This window comes from Pelmatolapia mariae, linkage group LG16_19 (genome assembly GCF_036321145.2).
Source record: "Pelmatolapia mariae isolate MD_Pm_ZW linkage group LG16_19, Pm_UMD_F_2, whole genome shotgun sequence".
In the NCBI taxonomy this organism is placed as follows: Eukaryota; Metazoa; Chordata; class Actinopteri; order Cichliformes; family Cichlidae; genus Pelmatolapia; species Pelmatolapia mariae.
In genome coordinates, this window is record NC_086241.1 from 8,266,034 (window position 1) to 8,284,772 (window position 18,739).

The 18,739-nt window shown below is 39.6% G+C and overlaps 1 protein-coding gene across 1 annotated transcript; it reads left to right on the forward strand.

The window, feature by feature from the left end:
* Positions 1-5,897: 5,897 nt before the first annotated feature.
* On the forward strand, positions 5,898-16,129 carry LOC134644411 (arginine and glutamate-rich protein 1-B). Its single transcript, XM_063497448.1, has 4 exons — positions 5,898-6,449; positions 9,523-9,748; positions 13,313-13,396; positions 14,848-16,129. Exons 1-4 carry the CDS (start codon positions 6,118-6,120, stop codon positions 15,010-15,012), a joined length of 807 nt encoding a protein of 268 aa, XP_063353518.1. The 5' UTR covers positions 5,898-6,117; the 3' UTR covers positions 15,013-16,129.
* The last annotated feature ends 2,610 nt before the right edge of the window (positions 16,130-18,739 follow it).

Sequence of the window (18,739 nt, forward strand, 5' to 3'; positions counted from 1 at the left end):
CCATAAGTGCCAAAGTAGCCCCGATCTGGCCTAATGTGGCTGCTCTCTGGGAATCCTGTTTTAGCTCAGTGGATTTACTTTATTTAGCTTGTTTTTGGTCCATTTAGTGCATCTGGCCTGTGTAGACCCACAATCAGCCTGGCACAGGTCCACATGTGGGTTCACCTTATTAAGATCAACGACTTCCACGTTTGTCCCTATCTGCCACAGTGAGATGACAGAAAGGGGGATCAATATTCATCCAGAAAGAGTCTGCTTTGGCCTGCATTGGTTCACCTTTAATGTACTCCATCGTGGATTGCTGGAATGTTTGGTGTAAATTTTGCAGATTTCTTTTGGTCATATTTGACCTGGATTGACAGTGTTCACCTTACATGAGTTAAATGTCAGGTGTGTTGTGATATTTAGGCCACATCCTGCCCACATGACATTTTCTACTGTTGTGTTTTGTTGTTACAAAAGTAGACCAGGTGTTTTCTCGAATATCGTATTTTCGCACAAATAACATGAAAATCTATTAATAATCTGATCGTTCCACCCAATCCTAAAAAAACATTTTTTTCCCAAGAGAAAATAAAAAAGTAATGGCTAAAACTGTGAAGCAAATCACAAACTGCACGGTTCAGATCCAAAAAAACCTCCCTGCTGCTCTTTATTAAGCGATCATCACGTCGGTGCTGTTGTTTATTTGCTGTCTTCCTCTTTCAGGCTTCTGTTATAGTTTAATCTAGTGTGAGTCACGCCTCCTAACGTGGACGCTTTTACTGTCTGAGAATGAAAAATCTAAACATTAGTGTGGGAAATTATGGTTTTACTCACTGCTGTGAGACTGTGTTAGGATGGCAGAAAATGAAGCTGAAGGTAAATTTGTAGCGTGTTTGTTGCCTAAAGCCAGTCAAAGGTGGGCGTATAAAAAGAAAAATCCAGTCAGTGGGAATCAGGTGGACCAGAGAGGACTTACAATACAACACCGCCAACATTTAACCCAAAGGAAAACGGCTCTAATGAGTGAGTAACGATTGTTTCCTGGTATCACTGCTCAGTCCTCCCTCCTCAGTTCCTTCCCTTTCCTACAACCTCCACCTCCACCATCCTCCCCTTTTGTCTCCTTCTGCTCCTCACCTCTCCCATACCCAGCCCGAGGAGAAAGAGCTGCTCTCATTCAGGCCTTTCAGGCTCCCCTCCTCCTCCTCCTCATCCTCAATAGCTCTTTATGCTGGGACCCCTGGGCCATCAACATGACAATGTGACAATGTGGCGGGGCTTTTTAAAAGAGATCCTGTGTTTGTTAAGTGTTTCTGCCCCTGAAGAGACACCACGGGGCAGGAGAGGGGAGCTGTGAAAGCAGAGGGTGAACTTTGATCACATGATGTGAAAGGACGGACTTTTTGATTAACTTGAGCCGAGCGGGCCGGGGAGGTTTTCTGATTCCCCGGATCAATGCTGAATTTATTTTAAAGAAACTCTTCAATCTGCACATTAAACAGGTCTGACACAGAACGGCTCACACTGGAAATTATTTGAAGGACATTTCATACAAAATCCACCAAATTAGAGGAATCTTCCCACCGTTTCAGAGACATGGTCTAAATCATCTCATATTTTCTAAAGTAACTTTGCCAACATATATGAAGATGTCATGACTTACAGTCCTATGAAGACAGGAGACATCCACATTAAACTTTCTGGGCTAAAAAACGCATTTAAACTCTGCTAAAACTGAAACCAAGAGAGTTTTACATCCACTCCAAGAGTCACAATCTAATTTTTGTTCAGCACATTTTTTTCCTATACCCAGCTTTGCGTATCAGTGTTGCTGAGGTTCATCTCAACACATGAATATCAATGGGATCAGCAGAGGTTTCCCCCCTGAAGCAACAGCATGCGCCGTCTTTGAAAGCACTGTTTCCACTCATGCATGTAAACAGGAAGGGTTGTAATCAGGGGTTAACGTGGGATTTGCAGTACAGTGTGGGGGAAAAGAATAAACTTAGAAATAAGTCAGATAATTTCAGTTGTTTTCTTTGTGATCAGCTTACCTGTGCTGTTGCTCTCTGTGGATTCAGCCAACTACATCGAAAGTATACAGTATAAGCAGATGTCATGTGATTCATCACAGCTGCTTTCTAACCTCTATAAATGTGGAAAGAGCATCACTGGTTAAAATTCAAAGTGATGACATTTGACCTTATATAATAATGATGATGATGATGGTGATGATAACAACATAGCTTGTACATGGTACCATTTACCTATTACAAACCACCCAGTTTAGTCTGCACTGATTTACAATTCTCACATAACCTTTGAATAACATTCAGTTATCATCTTTTAATTTATCAAAGACTTTTCTCAGTATGAAGTAACCGGTGACATCTTCACATCCTTAGTTTTGTCTGATCAACAGTCCAAAATCTAACAAGATTAACTGGCCTGTCATGTTATTTCCTGCTGTATTGTTGTCTGTTGCTGGTAGTTTGAGTTATTGGACCTAGATGGTTATTAAAACTGGACATCATCTATATAAATGAAGATGGATCTATCTAAATACATATTATAATTGAAGCAGGCACAAAAAAGAGGATTAAGAATAGAGCCCCGAGGGACGCCACAGGACAAGAAAGCAGGTGAGTCAATGGTGCTTTCAGGTGTGAAACCCATTTTTTTACGTATCATTTTCTTCCCATCGTGGTGTGATGGACACTCGTACATGGACTAAGACTGAAGTCCATTGTTGAGATTTTAGTTGGCCACTTCAGTGGATATTTTGTGCTTCAAAGGAGTTGGTGACGTTCCTGTATCACATACACCTTTAAGCCTTGACTGACATTATTATCTGTGACTTATCCAAACTGCTTCTCCTGAGATTACCTCTGAACTCTTTCAAAAGAGGATTAGAGAAACATTAAACCAACTCTATTGCTTCTTCTTCTACTTTCACCTCAAACCACCCAGAAGCAAAGCAGACAAACTGAGGTAAAGTCTTTCATTTACACATCCTCTGCTTCTCCAATCTGACTCCTCCTCTCCCCCCGACCGGAGTCACACTGGAACTCCTTTCCTCTCCACCTCCATGAAGCATTTTCTATTATTCATCAAAAGGGGGCTTTAAGCACCTCTGCCTTTTCCAAGTGAAAAACAAGACATCTCTGGTGCTTTAATGCCGATTCCTCTCATCTGTGGGACAGAACGCCGCGGATCATTAAAATAAAAGTTAAAGAAAATCGATTATTTGGCTTCAAGCAGAGGCACGAGGAGCAGAGAGGGAGGAGAAGCTGTTCCTGGACGGATCAACTGCGACTTGCCCTCAATTTCTGGCAGTAAAATCACCTCATTTCTGACTTTGCTTTAATTCAGAGGAAATTTGTATTTCTGAGGAAGTGCTCACACTCAATGTGACACCACAGGCTCACGGATGAATGCACAGCAGCTCAACACAAAGGCCCTTTTCCATCTGTGTGGGTATAAAAGTGAGTCATCTGACAACTCAGTTCACAACAAGTAAAAGTGCTTTTGATGTACAATTGAGGCAGCATGCAGTGTGACTCCCTGTGAACAAATTATTTCTTTCTACTAAAATTAGATGCCGCTGCAGGTAATTAGAAAAAACAAAATCAGAGAAAACCCTCTGAAGTCAGAACACTTTCATTTTGAGCTTGAGCGGTGTGACCTTTTTGAAGCCGGGCTGGTGAGTTATGTGTTTTTAAATATAGTAATGGCAGTTTATTTTGAGCGCAGCACTCCGGGGAGAGTTATCACAATGGCCTCATTTTGCCAGAGCGTGATGGCAAACGTTGCGTGCAGGATTGTGTCATTGTCAAGTTGGGTTTCTCTTTTTCCTCCCTCGTTCTGTCTGTTATCTGATGTTCGTGTCTCTATATTTACAAGCTTGGATAAAAGCGTCATTTTCAGCTCTGATAGTGCATGAAAACAGCTTTTAAAAATGGACACGGCGACGTTAAAGATAGGTCAAACAGGGACAAAACCTCAAATCGCTGTCGAGCTCCTGCAGCAGAGCAACACGTCCAGTCAACTCTTCATAACTTTTACTGTTTAAACTTAATTTTTGTCAAAAATGAGATCACCTGCCAAGTTGGTCCCATACGATGTGGTTTGGGATTTTGTGTCAACCCCATATTATAACAGTAGCTGCACAAAAGGTGTTGAATGACATTTAAATTTACTAACCTAGTAGAGATTAAAGGCCCTGACTGACAGTGAGGTGGTAACGTTTATGGAAAAAACCTCACATAACCACATGAAGAAAATAAACTGAGGAGAAATGAGTGAAAAGTATATGGGTTGGGAGTTCAGCTGGACTGGGTCTTTAAAGGCCCCAGAGCATTGTTTAATTATAAGAAGAATGAAAATTAGTTTATCTCAAAAATGTCAAAATTACTGAAAACCAACACTTGGAAATAACAACCTAGCTCATTAAAATAAACACAATATCACAGAACTAAATAGTTCAAAAAGCTAAAGGAGCTCAAGTAAACAGAATATACAAAAAAGTGAAGAACTCAGAAAATTAGAGGCAAATATGACATGACAATGAGCTTCAAATGAATCTAAGTATTGTGTATGAGGTGATGAAAATTTAAAAATATGTTTTGAGCTTAGAGAGAAAGAGTTCAGCTGCATGTCCAGTAAATGGTGCAGAAGATGGTCTGGTTCCATTGCTTCAGTTCAGTTGTATTTACATAGTGCCAAATCACAACAACAGTCGGCTCAGGGCACTCAATGCTGTAAGGTAAAGACCCTAAAATACAGAGAGACCAAAACAATCAGATGACCCCTATTAGCAAGCACATGAGCGACAGTGGGAAGGAAAAACTCCCTGTTAACAGGAAGAAACCTGCAGCAGAACCAGAATCAGGGAGGGGCGGCCATCTGCTGTGACCGGTTGGGTTTGAGGGGAGGTAGGCAAAACAAAAGACATGCAGTGGAAGAGAGCCAGAGATTTATATCCATTCATTATAGCCTCAGTATTTTGGATTACCTACCAAGCAGCATGCTGATTCAGACTGGATTCAATCAACAGAAATAACAAATTCCTTCACAGAGTAATATGGATGCAATCCAGTCAATGTCCAGTAACATGTCAGAGATTACACCACTTTTTACTTTTCACAACTTATTTGTTAGGAGGAGCAAACTAAAGCTAACTTGGTGTCTAGCAACCTATCGATACACCTGCCCTCATCAAGAGATCACTGGAGCTGAAACAGGGGCAGGAAGAAAGCGACTGATAAGAGGATGGATGAAAGTTAAATGCCCAGCAAAAGCAAAAAAAAAAAAAAAAAAATGTGTATGCATCTGACAATATAACCAGTGGAGACACACCAGATGGTACTCAGGCTGATTTTTTTAAAGATACAAATACAGCTGTTTGTTGAAATGTCATCTTTATCTTTGGTGTGATGTTAAAACCACAGACTGAATACAAATATAGATTTAACTGCCTTAACATCACCCACTTGGTTCTAGACTCCCAGAATTGACCACACGTCAAATTTCATAAGCGAATAACAAACAAATACAAGTATACATGTTTTCGTAAAGAGAAAAATTAAAATCATGCGTTAGTTTAGAAAACTTTTTATTGAGTCTTCTAAAATCCAAAGTTCAAAATGGAATGCCAGAACTTTTCTTAAGCCTTCAATATGTGATTACTTCACTTGTGGAAAGATACGTTTATGTATCCCAGTTATATATTATATATAAAATGCATTTTACACTTTTTTTAATGTATAGATTATATACAAATCATATATTCCCATTCAAAAAAGACTTAAATTTGTTGAAATGTTTTGGCTGGTTTATGGTCTTTTCAGTCTATTAGAGTTTGCTTGCGCGGGAAATGCCGAAGAGCGACGGAAAATCCCGAAGCCCGCGGTGACTGCTGGGAAAACTCATCAAACCGCCATCTTTCCATAAAGCGAGTTAGTAGGGCAAAACAACAGCTAGTTTGAAGGGTTATTTCTCCAAAATTAAACCGCTGGAGCAGCGCAACATCAGCTGTTCGTGTGAATAAGAAGCTTAAAGAGGAGCGGGCGGAGTGGAGGGCCTGATTCGGTATACATATCAGCCGTAGAATCCAGCAGTCCGCAGGGCACCATGGGCCGCTCTCGGAGCCGCAGCTCATCCCGGTCCAAGCACTCCAAAAGCAGCAAGCACAGTAAGAAACGGAGCCGGTCCCGGTCGCGATCTCGAGACAGGGAGCGCTCCAAGAAACGCTCCAAGTCCCGAGAGTCGAAGAGGAACCGGCGCAGAGAATCCCGGTCCCGATCCCGGTCCAACACAGCGTCGTCCCGCAGAGAGAGAGCAGCCTCACCGCCGGAGCGCATCGACATCTTCGGCCGGACGCTGAGCAAGAGGAACGCGCTTGATGAGAAGCAAAGGAAGGAGGAGGAGGAGAGGAAGGCGGAGATGGAGCGGCAGAGGAAGATGTGGGTATATTTAATACAGAAACCAGCACGTAAACTGTTACATAACGATACTGAACCCCAGCCCGTGCTAGGCTACAAGCTAAGATAAATGCTAGGCTAGCTGCGGTCATTTGCATGGCGATCGTTAGCTCTCTGAGCTAGTTGGCTAACGCTAACAGGCTGCACAGGCCGCAGCGCCTGTCAGAGGAAAGCTAACCTGTTCAGGTGGATCACACCTCTAGTTCTACCGTCATTAATTCAGATAAACATAACTGTAAACTCGTATTTTAAGCATCATTATAGATTTGTGAGGTTGTTCTCACTGTCCTGCAGTTTTCACTTTGGAAAAAAAAAAAACTAAACAAAAAAAAAACCACATCGTGCTGGTAAAGTTGAACTAACGAAGTAATGTATGTTGGCTCCTCTTTGAAGGTTTAAATATGTCAAATGAGTGGCTATTGGTGTGCAGGTCTGTCAGTTAATCCTGCAGTCATGAACTTCCTGCAGCAGGCAGAGATTTGACTCTCTGACCTGCACTGAAGGTCAGATCAGTAGTGATGTTGATGCTTCAGGAGGTGCTGATGCTCAGTTACCGACATGCATAATGTTTCCATGCTGAGTGAAGAGAAAGCGATCGGTGTGGGTTTAGCTCCAGGTTCTCCACAGACGTCAGGGGTTGAATTTCAGTGCATAGATTCTTGAAAATCCTGCATTTATAATGAGGATAAATCTGGCACAGTTAGAGTGATCTAATAACATTGAGCCCAATATTAAACCAGAGCTGATGGTGTACTGACAACACCTGGAGTGCTCACTAATGAATGCATACATACAAATGTAAGTAAATAAATAAATAAATAAAAAACAAGGACACTGAAAGGACAAACAGCAGTGAAGCTGATGTAAATCCAGAAGAGCGAGGAGCACCGCAGCCTCGTGTAAATAAAACAAAATCCCCACAATCTGCTCTAACTCGTATAGATGAGTCACTTTATTTTCTTTTAAAGCAAAGATGCTCAGAAAAAAGTTTAAAGGCAAATTTAAAAATACTGTTCATACAATAATAAAGTTCCAGCAGTGGGTTAGCTATTAATTTTAGTTTTCTAAAATATATATTCGATGTATATTGATTAAATTTCTGGAGGAAAAGTCTGAAATTGTTCTGAGACTCATTTTCATATTTTCTGACTGGTAGCAGGGCACTGGGGCTTTTAACTTTCCCATCACATGTGTATTTTGGGGTTGAATTGTTCTTGATGATGCTCTTGCATGATTTCTACGTTGAATGAGTGTTTTTCCTCCAATGAGCACTTTGATTTCTCCTCTGGAGAGACAATTGTGTATTAACATACAAACTGGAGAGCGAGACATTCAGTGAAAACCTCTTGATTTATTGAATATTAACTTTACTCATTGATTATTTTATCTCACTTCAGCTGTAGCTGTGCTAGTAATGAGTGTTTTTGTAGACACAAACAGCTGGACAGCTGTAGCTCTGAGCATTTGGAGAGAATGCGTTTCTCTTATAGAGAATAAATGCGCAGATGTTGATGCCTGCAGTTAAAACCATCTGGATTGTTTATTATTAGTTAAGGCGGGTTTCTGTTGTGCTGATTTTTATTTTATTTTATTTTTTTGTGAGGGATTATATACAGGCGTCTGCACAGGGACTCAAACCAGAAACCTTCAATTTACAGTTTGGCTCATGGTGTTAGCTGGTATGCAGGTGCTGATTCCTGCTGTTCTTAAAACTCATACAGCTGCTACATCTCCACTGAAGCAGCTGGCCATCTTTACTTTGGTCAAACACTCAGTACAAATACTGCTATAATCAGTACTTCACAGTTGCAGTAGAAGCGAAATCAAAATCTAAAAAACGTCAACTGAAACCAAACTCAGTAAATGTCTCACCCTGTAGTCCACATGTGAACACAATGGTCCACTGAGAGGAAAAATCAAAGTTTTCATTAGTGAAAAAACAGCTGTTCTTCATGTCATTAGTCTGCTCGATCAATGCAGTACTCCCGCAAAAGTAAGTAATACAACTTTGTGAATTTAACAAACACAAATGTGAGTGAAAAGTGGATACTTGGCTTTAACAGGAAGGCCTATTTTAAAGTCAAATTCTATTGATATTTAAAACTTATTTGGTTTAAACAGGATGCAGAGAGGATCAGGACGCATTGAACAACCACAAAACCTGCTGCAACAGCTAAACATCACAAACTGACTTAAACACACAACTTTAAAAAAAAAAATAGAGTAATTGTGTTAACTTAATCCTCATTACTGAAATAATCCTATTTCAGATTTTAATGAAGCAGCTGTGACCGTAAATACATCCATGTTGACTGCAGCTTTTCAGGTGTGTGTTATATTACCTGGAGGCTCTCACACCACACAGACACACACCTGAGCCCACACCTGGCTTCCTGTCTGTCTGTCCCGTCTCTTTTCTCCTGCTGCCTAACAGCCACAGGGCCCATTAACCAGGCATACAAATGTAAATATAAAGGATGCTGGGCAGGGCTGGGTCCAATTTCTGGTTTCCACAGCCTGACAGAGTGAAACCAGATCCCTGAGAGGGTGGAGAGTGTGTGCCTGTGTGTGTTTACATCGCTACTAATAAGTTCCTGTTCACACAAAAAGAACAGTTTAAAGAAAAGATAAACAGGAGGACAGGTGACCTCCATCTAAATTCCACAAAACACTCAGAAAAACAGTCTAAATTGCGCCTAATCTCACATTTGAAATTAAAAATTTCTTCATTTTTGAATTATGTATATTTAAGAGCTGTTTAAAACAGTTTAGTAAATTCTTAAATATCCATTTGAACAACAGCCTTTCTGTTAAATTTTTTTACCTGATCAGCTGTGTTGTAATATTGGGTTTGGTATGGCTCGTAAAAACCACTCTGTCAGGTATGATGAATAAAAACTGGTTGGTTAGCTTCGGGTGAATACAGACTACTCTGTTATTTTGAGATATTTCAAAGCGGTTCGGTGTGGTTTATTTGATTAGCAATTAAATAGTCCTCCGTTTTAAAACCAAAACAGGAATTAGTGACATGCTAACCTTTTGTTCTTTCCTATAGCCGGCAGCAGGAGATTGAGGAGAAGCTGATCGAGGAGGAGACGGCGCGGCGAGTTGAGGAGCTCGTGGCCAAACGTGTGGAGGAGGAGCTCGAGAAGCGGAAAGACGAGATCGAGCGGGAAGTGCTGCGACGCGTCGAGGAGGCGAAGCGCATCATGGAGCGGCAGCTGCTGGAGGAGCTGGAGCGGCAGCGGCAAGCCGAGCTGGCGGCACAGAAGGCCAGAGAGGTAACGCTCGGTCGTTTGGAACGCAGCCCCTCCCTTACCCCTACACCACCCCGTACCCGAACCCCTTCAGCTCCCTTCACCTCTCAGTTGCCCACTCTGACTGGGTCTTTGGTCTTTTATTTTAACTGTCTAAAGTGTAACCCAGCCATGGCACAAGTTTCACACAGTTGGATGCAGCCGTGCTGAAGGGAAGTGGCAGCTTTCAGAATAAAAGGAAAAGGTAGTACCTTGGCTTCAGGTACTAAAGCAAATCAATATATCCAAGGGTATAATGAATGTTTTTCATTGGTGTAAATTACTGAAGTAATAATAACAGCAGTGACAAGAATAATAACGAAATTCCTGTCATTCACTTTTTTTGCAGTAATTGCATTTCAGCTCAGTGTGGGAGTCTTTCAGGCTGTTAGCTTAGTTTCTTTTTTCATTAGTCAGTGAGTGGACCTCTCACAGTGAAAAACCATCCAATGGGTTTTAAATCGAAACAAACTACCACGTTACCTCAACTCTGCAGCTGTTTATCAAAAAAATTTCACTTATTCCTGAAATCATAGGTAAGGTGATATGTTTTTACACATTCGAGTAGTTGAAAATTATATTGTTTATTTCTTATATAGTTTATCTTGTGTCTACCCTGAGTTTGGTAGGATGTAATGTGCTACAGCTAAAAGGTTAAAAGTTAACATTTTATTTCTGTTAAAAAAATATATAATTTAAAAGAGATTAAAGGATAGCAGTGCATTTCTAACTTGCTGGTGAGAGTTTTGCCATGGCGGGTTTCAAAACAATATTCATTTCTTTTCTGGTTTACTCAAATTTCTTAGTTTTGTATTTAAGGTATATATTTATTTTTAAAAAAAATTTAAAGATTAAACTTTACCAACTAGATTGCTGCCTGTCAGTGGTTATTTTAGGGTTTCTTTTGTTTTTTAAGCCTTTTTAAAAACATAAAAAAATATACTATGCAATTATTACAAGTCTGACATTTTAACTGCCATTATTAGGGAGGATTTATTTTTCTTTCCCGGGCCCCAAAATAAATTTTTCTGAATCTAACAATCAAAACCATGATATAAAATATTCAAGGTGAAAACAAAACTTATAGAGGCAGTTACATGAGTCCTGTCTCACTGCTGGAATATTTATTAAATTGAAAGTTTTTTTTCTTCCGACTTTTATCAGAATAAGTGAACGTAAGGTTTACAGACGTCCTATCTGCGAATCTTACATTCAATTATTATCAGGGAAATCTTCAGTGGTGTGACACAATGTTATTTAACTTGTTTCTGTGCATAGTCAAGGTATAGACCATGACTTTCTAATAAGTGGAAGAGAGACTTCTGGATATTCACTTAATCAGCCAGGGATCTGAACTGATTTAGTTATTCATTTAAAAAAAAAAAAAAAAAAAGCCCACAGGTTTCTAATTGAATAATGAATAGTTTATTTGTTGGAATACAGGTAATTAGTCTTTTGAATTCAGTATTTCACAGTGCAGTTTTTATTTATTTATATTATGTAATCTTTAGCTCTACAGATGTTTTTGCTAATTTAAGTGTGAGTATTTTTATTCCAAATTTTACCTTTTTGAGGTGTTTGTCATTGTATTGCACTTTAGGCTATTAGGCTAGTCTGTGTTTAACTTCATTTAGCTGATATAGCTGGATTTTTCCAATTCTTGGGATTAAGTGTATTGTTTTAATACATACAAACTTATTTTAAGTTACCTGAACTTAACTTGTCTTAACTTATCTGAACTTACCTCAAGTTAACTTATCCAAAGCTTAACCTCTAGAACATAGCTGAGCTGAGCTTATTGCAACTTACTGCACAGTAACTTACTTTTACTCATTATACTTGATAATAATTTGTGTGAAACTACTTGAACTTAAGTTCAGATTAGTTAAATTAGCTTTAATTCTTAACTTAGCATAAGATGAGTTTAGATAGTTTTAGCTTATTAGTTGGAGCTTATCTTGACTTAGGCTAAATTAATCATTTCAGGTATCTGAACCACTACATGGTTGTTACTATATAAACATACTAATTGTTTTGATTGTGTTTGCTTTAGTTTGGTACTTGTGTGACATTGTTTGGTTCATTTGGTATTCCTGCTCATGTTTTAACTATCAAAATGTTTTGCTTTAAAACCTGATTTCTGCTGTGAATTTGTTGAATTTTGGAAGGTAATAATTGGATTAATGTCGTTAGTCTTCGGTTGGTAATAGCCTGTATAACTGATGAAGGTCAGATGGACAAAAACATTGTAATTTAATTTGTTTTCCAGCAAAAAGTGAGAGTTCGCACAGGAAAGATGCTAGGACATCTGCTAAATAAGGTCTTCTGGGGTCTTGCCTTTAGCTTTATTCAAACTGATTTCTGTTCAGATGCTTAGTCGCCCTAAAGGTTCCTTTTTAAACTAAGAACAAACAACCCTGACTCCCCTCCCTGGGCACTATTAAGAAAAATGGCGTTTGTTTACATCACAGTATTGTGAATGAGCGGTCCAGTTAAAGTGCAGTGACCACTGACTCGGGACTAATAGGCTAAGAAATGTACCCCCCCCCCAACTCTTTGTTTACCCTCAGGACTGCTAGGAAGAAAGGTCAGCGATGTGTAGAAATGTTCATCACCTCTGTTTTAATCCACCTCACCTGCTCTTTAACTCTTTGGGGGAGGGGAACATTACAGGGACGCTTCATTTCCTGTTTCCTGTCCTGACAGGTTAATCCCCTCTCACCTGTGTCACCTGTTGATGATTTTTGTGGAGCTTTTCGAACGAAATGTGTTGATTTATTTTTGTGCTGACAACTTGCTTCTCCTGTAGGCTCAGTTTGGAAATGTGTTTGTGCTGTTTTTTTGTTAATTTTTTGGAAACACCACCTTCCTAACTAGCATTGACCTGCAACCTTTCAGCTCAGCCGTGACCCGCGTCCTGTACTGTAAGTGTACCGTGGGCGGGTCCACTTCGAACACACACTCTCTCACACACACACACACACACTTACATACTTGCACAAACACACACCTGCACACAAACACAGACAAACATCTTTGTACTGCACTCCTTCACCGCGGCTGCAGGCTAAGCCGTAAACTGATCAGTAATAAAGAGGAATGGCGCCGTATGGCAGAAACCCCCATATCTACCTACCCACACCAGGAGCGCTCCTGTCTCTGCAGGGGCCACACAGTCCGGACGAGACAGTAAATATTCAACCGTTTAATGCTTTCACCAGTTGTGTAGGTACACAGGAAAATGGTATACGTGCATTGGTGAGCCAAAACTATTCCCTCCTTTATTTTTCTCTTGCTTATAAACATGTTAAAAAGCAGCAGCAGCTTTGATTGTCTGTCTTTTTTATATATCTGTCTTCTATTGATGAGTGTAATCATGCAGCACTAGGTGTGTGTTAGTCTTTAATTTTTCTCTAGGCAGCATTAGAGGGATTTTTAAAAATGTGTGAGAGGCTGAACAAACTTGTCGTGAGTGTGTGAGTGAGCGTGTGCATGCGTGCCTTTTGTGGCCTGTTCGTGCGCTAACATATCATCGTGTTGCTTGTTTAGGAAGAAGAAAAATCGAAGCGGGAGGAGCTGGAAAAAATCCTGGAGGAGAATAACCGCAAGATCGCAGAGGCTCAGGCCAAACTGGTACGCCAAACGGACACACAACTTTCTGTCGCAGTAATTTTACATTATCAACACATAAAAGTTAACGCAACTTAAAAATAAGGCAAAACTATTTAGTTTACTATTTAGATTACTCATTTAGGGTTTGTGAATAAAATATTCAGCTCGCACTAGACACTGAAAACTGTTTGATTATCGTGATGAATCTACTCTTATTCACAGAAAGATCTCTTTGAGTTAAAATACAAAAATTTCCAATTTGTCGCCAACATGCAAATTATGCTATTTGGAAAAACGTTTAACGTTCTAATCATGCTAACAAGAAAATGGGCTTTCTTTGGCCACGATACTGGGCTGTATAAACCGGTATCGATAAAATAAATTGTGAAATTTCAAATCAAAGTAATGTTCAAAACCCCCCAGAAAAGTGTATGTTCTAGAAATCCTTGCACTGTTGAGTCGTTGCATATTTACATGCAAGAACATAGTTTAAACATTATTTGGTTTTGATGAAGGGACCCCAGGTCAGAAAGAGGTCGAGTGGTTAATTCAAAGACTGAAGTTGGATTGAAAAATTGGATTGATTTGAGAAACTGACATTCATCAGCTTTTAATGTCGTGACTACATCTTTAATCCAAAAATCTGGACGGATTGAGACCTTAAGGCTTTTTGCTGTGACATTACTTGGTATGGCAACACTCCGCTGGCAGGAAGCAGTGTCTACGCAGTGGCTTTGAGTTGATGGTTATCAGCCATGGAAACGGATCTGCAAATAAGTGGGACAGGGAAAAATTAAATTCTGCAGAGTTTTGTTTATTTGAATCAGGGTCAAACTATAGAAAACCAGCGTTCCTGCAATAATTCAAAAACCAAAATGAATGCTCCTTAAGAAGAAAAAAAAATTAGGACCAATCAAAATTGTGTATTGTGGTTTTGTTTTTTTGTTGTTTTTTTTTTTGCTTTTACAAGGGAGCTGTAGAACAAGTTACACAGTACAATAATGCTTCTATGATGGTGACGAGAAAGAAATCTAATTACATAGTCTAAAAGTAAAATCACGTGTTGTCTAAATCTGTCGTATTTACTATTTAAATTGAATGGATTTTAACAACTCAATCTAACGAGTACGTGTTTATTGTTTAATAAAATTGATATGGAATTCATTTTATTGTTTAAGTGTAATAGAAAAATAAATAATCGGCTAAATCTAACAGAATAACTTTTATTGCCTAAATTTAATGAAGTAATTTTACTGCTACTTACTAGTACTATTTGTTAGTATGGGGGAAAAAAATACAAACACCTGTTGTAGTTCCTTCAGCAGCAATATTCTGGGAAACACGGCACATTTAAGGAGCTTCATTTACTTGGATTTACTTGATTTTTATGTCCAATGTTTTTGTTTTGTTTTTTGGATGAGCTGGCCTTGCGTGACCCCGCCCCTGATTCCTTTTTTGTGTCTGTCCCGCAGGCTGAGGATCAGTTGCGTATTGTGGAAGAGCAGAGAAAGATCCACGAGGAGCGCATGAAGCTGGAGCAGGACCGGCAGAAGCAGCAGAAGGAGGAGCAGAAAATCATCCTCGGCAAGGGCAAGTCCAGGCCCAAGCTCTCCTTCACCCTGAAGGCCACAGAATAAGACTGCTCCCCCTTCGTCCGCAGGTCATCCCCCTCCCCCATCCAGCTCCTTTCTCCTCCTCCTCATCATTCAGCCCCACTCCTCCTCCTCCTCTGTGGAACGCTCGCTTCGTTTTGGAAGTGCTGAAAGAAGGGGGGGCGCAACCAGCGTGTTAACTCGCTCCCTCCCAGCTTTGAAGAGGAGGCAGCTCTTCACCCTTGGACCATCGCCCCCTCCTCCTCATCCTCACCCTGCTGCACAGATGACTCTTGTGCTTCTGTTTTTTTTTGTTTTGTTTTGTTTGTTTGTTTTTTTTTTTTAGAAAACTTGAACTTTTTTTGATGTAGACGCTCTAACGTGTCCCTCGCCCTGCCACCCGGTTAAGTCTTAACTCTCGTGCTCTTCTTACGGCCTGAAAGGCAGACCTGATAGGCATCTGACTCTGTCTAGCTCGGCTCGGCTCATGTGCAGCATGGGAGTCGGCCTGTGGGTTTCCTGTTTGCAGACTCTGTGGTTACCAAATCACAGACTTTAAAAAAGCACAGCAAACTTCCCGTCCAGCTCGCCCTCCATTTTAAAAATCCTGCTCCTCTTCTTCTGTGGCTCTGCTTCAGCTCCGCCTGCCGCGTGCATTTTGGCTTTTAAATGTTGTCCTGAGAGGAACAATTTAAAAAAAGAAATAGAAATGAGGTGAACCCGCCGCTCGACTCCCAGACTGCCCATGATCGAACTGCCGGAACCTCCTGCAGGAAACTGGGGAGAGATGGCATTTTCCTGTCTGATGTAATATCATGTGCCACCTCTCCCTCCTCACTCCAAGTTAAAGATAAAAATGTGTAGGAGACAAAAAGCCACAGTCCGTGTTCTGTCCCTCAGTCATGTGCTAGTAAATTAACGGGCGAGGTAAGTGTTGATTCGTAGAGGACTGATTCGCACAAGTTCAGGTAAGACGAGGATTGAGGTCAGCGCGAGCGTGGATGTGTTTTAAGTGTGTGTGAATGTGTGAGTGTGTGCGTGTGGCTGACCTCAGGTGGGTATATAAAGACTTTTTGTTATGTTGTGGCATTTTGAATTTGTCATGTAATTTCCCCCCAATTGTCAAGGGACTGAACAGATCAATAAATCCATTGAATGCCTACACTGACCCGTGTGATGCTTTCCTGAGCTTCTATCTTATTTAATTCAGCCCTTCACAGTTTCATCTGTAATCAGGTAGCCCGATCAGTGACAAATTTTAATGGCGTTATTGGCACCACTTTGGAAATTTATTTATTTTTTTCTCAGCGATCCATTTTCTCCTCTCGAGTCAATACATCACTGTCAGGTTAACCAAATCCCTGTAACAACATTGCCTAATTAGTTGGCAGCTGCAATTTGAGATTTTTCTGCAGCTGCTGGTTTGTTTCCAGCTCGTAACAGCAAGTGAGGTCGCTGCAAGCCGACCGTTCGCTAGATTACAGAGGATGACAAATGACCTCGGCAAACCCGCATTTCAGTGCAGCTCAAACCCAACTCTAATGAATCCAATCGAAACTGTCAACCTGCGTTTGAGGGTGTAAGTGAAGTGGTGACGGATGGCGATATTAATGTGGCGAGTTACTAAACTCGGGTCACCAGGCTGAGCTCCGCTAATCGGAGGAACAACCCAAAATGCTGCGGTCCATTTTAAAACGGGTAAACCCAAAGTGCTTTCTACTGAATGGAGATGGACCAGCAATATAAGAATAAAACCAAAGAGCAAAGCTTTATTTAAAATAAATTAAAAAAAAACAGCTGAAGGAAAAGTGTAACCCAAAACTTGACAGTATATACAAGAACTACAGTTAAGACCCGCATTTTTCTTTATTTTACTCTAGAAATGTTTAATATATTTTATATATGCCATTATATTAATATATGCCATAAAACCAGAACAACGCCTGAACAATATAACATGCAAATAATAAAAATTAAAAATAATAAATTAATAAAACTACTCTTTTTTTTTTATGATGAATGTCAGTTTAAAGCTTTAATATAATACTAAAATAGGTTTTATTTATTTATCTTTAATTATGATGGCACAGGAAAGCTGGGAGACCGAAAGCATGGGGGTAGACGGCAAATAACCCAGAGCAGATTCCAACTGCTCATCCTGGTGAACCTACTTAAATGTTTAATATTTTTAACAAGAAGCACTGAGATTTCACAGGATAGAATAAACTTTCTCCGTGTTTAAGCTTAGTCTTGCTAGCTAACACAATCTGGAAAAAATGTTTGTTAGTAAATTATTTTTATATTATTTAATTAGTATTAATTGTCTGGTTGGGTTTGGGCACTAAAGCTAATTAAGATTGTGGTTTGAATTTTTTTTTTTTAACTAAGTGAAATGTCAGATGATAGTTAGCTTTTGATAGCGTTCACTGTAGCTTAGCTAAAATGACCATTTTCCCTCCTTTAAAAAAAGAAAAGAAAAAAAGATTCATTTTTATTGCTGAAACAACTTTGTAATTCAGTTCTATATCGCATAAATGGTACTAAACAAAGAACGAAAAATTGCAAAATTAACTTAGTGAACAGTAACCTAGCCGACCTTAGTTGCCTCTATAAGGAGTTTTACGTGATTTTACGTAAATAATTTATTTATTATTTCCTTTGTGCGTGTCCTTGTGTTTGTGGGGTTTTTTTTGGTTTTTAATGAGTACATGGGCTGTTATATTTATGTTCATTTTAATTTGGTTTATATGGCCGAGAATACTCTTTGGAAACAAATGTCGGCATTGGTTGCTATTTTCTAAATAACTTGGCTAGGTTAGCTAGTAATAGCTGTAGCTATAGCCTAGTTGATTTTTTTCCCGCGCTTTAAAAGTCCTGCTTCTGTGCTTTTTTTTTTTTTTTTGCTTTTTTTTCAAAAGAATAAAAATAAACGTTTTAAAGAAATTAGCACCAGTAGCTTAAGATGGCCTAGATTAGCTAAATTATTATTTAAACTTTAAGTTGGGAGTTCCTTTGTTTCAGTTTACCTCCTTTCAAACTAATAAAGCCCAAATCACAAGTCAGCCTGAGAATTAAATATGTAGGTTTAGTTTTAAATTAGTTTTTTTTTTTTTTTTTTTTTTTTTTTTTTTTTTGTTAAATGTTGAGGTTATGGACAATTACATTGACTTGCTGTTTATTTACACATGTTATGCAGTTTGAATTATTTTAGCATGGTCAATGCACATTACATATATTTTGACAATAAGCTGTTCATTTCTCAAAGTAAATCTGAAACTAGAAAAGGTGCTGTGAGTGTAAATATCAGAGGTAAATAACTGCTGTGTTTAAACATGTAAACCACCTTCAGACCTCACCCAAGTGTCTGCAGGCAGAACAAAGCAGCGCCATTAGGGCTCCACGGTTTTTATAGAGGCACTAAATAAAATTATTAAAACATGAATGGATGAAAGCTTAATTTAAGCCTTGAGTTTAAATGTAATAATATTTACAGAGCGGTGAGAATAGCTCATATGATTCAAACCGAAACCAAGCCTGCAGGTGCAGGTTACAACTTACTTTGTTATTTTTGTTAATGCTCTCCAAGCGGTGCACAGAACCGGAGCTAAATAAAATATTGGTTCATTTATTCGTACTGTGATTTCCTGCCGGAGTCAGGCGGTCCCTCTGAGTCTGGAGCCACACGTCGGTGAGACTGTCACAGAAGCTGCGGGAACATCCACCGCCCGACCCGGGTGCCCGGCGGACCCACAGCCCGCGGCGGTGCGCTCCT

Bases quoted from the DNA above. Each gene is read 5' to 3' on its own strand.
- LOC134644411 (XM_063497448.1), top strand. From the start codon at position 6,118: ATGGGCCGCTCTCGGAGCCGCAGCTCATCCCGGTCCAAGCACTCCAAA. The intron at 6,450-9,522 runs GTGGGTATATTT...TCTTTCCTATAG, and splicing joins ATGGAGCGGCAGAGGAAGAT to CCGGCAGCAGGAGATTGAGG. The intron at 13,397-14,847 runs GTACGCCAAACG...TCTGTCCCGCAG, and splicing joins CAGAGGCTCAGGCCAAACTG to GCTGAGGATCAGTTGCGTAT.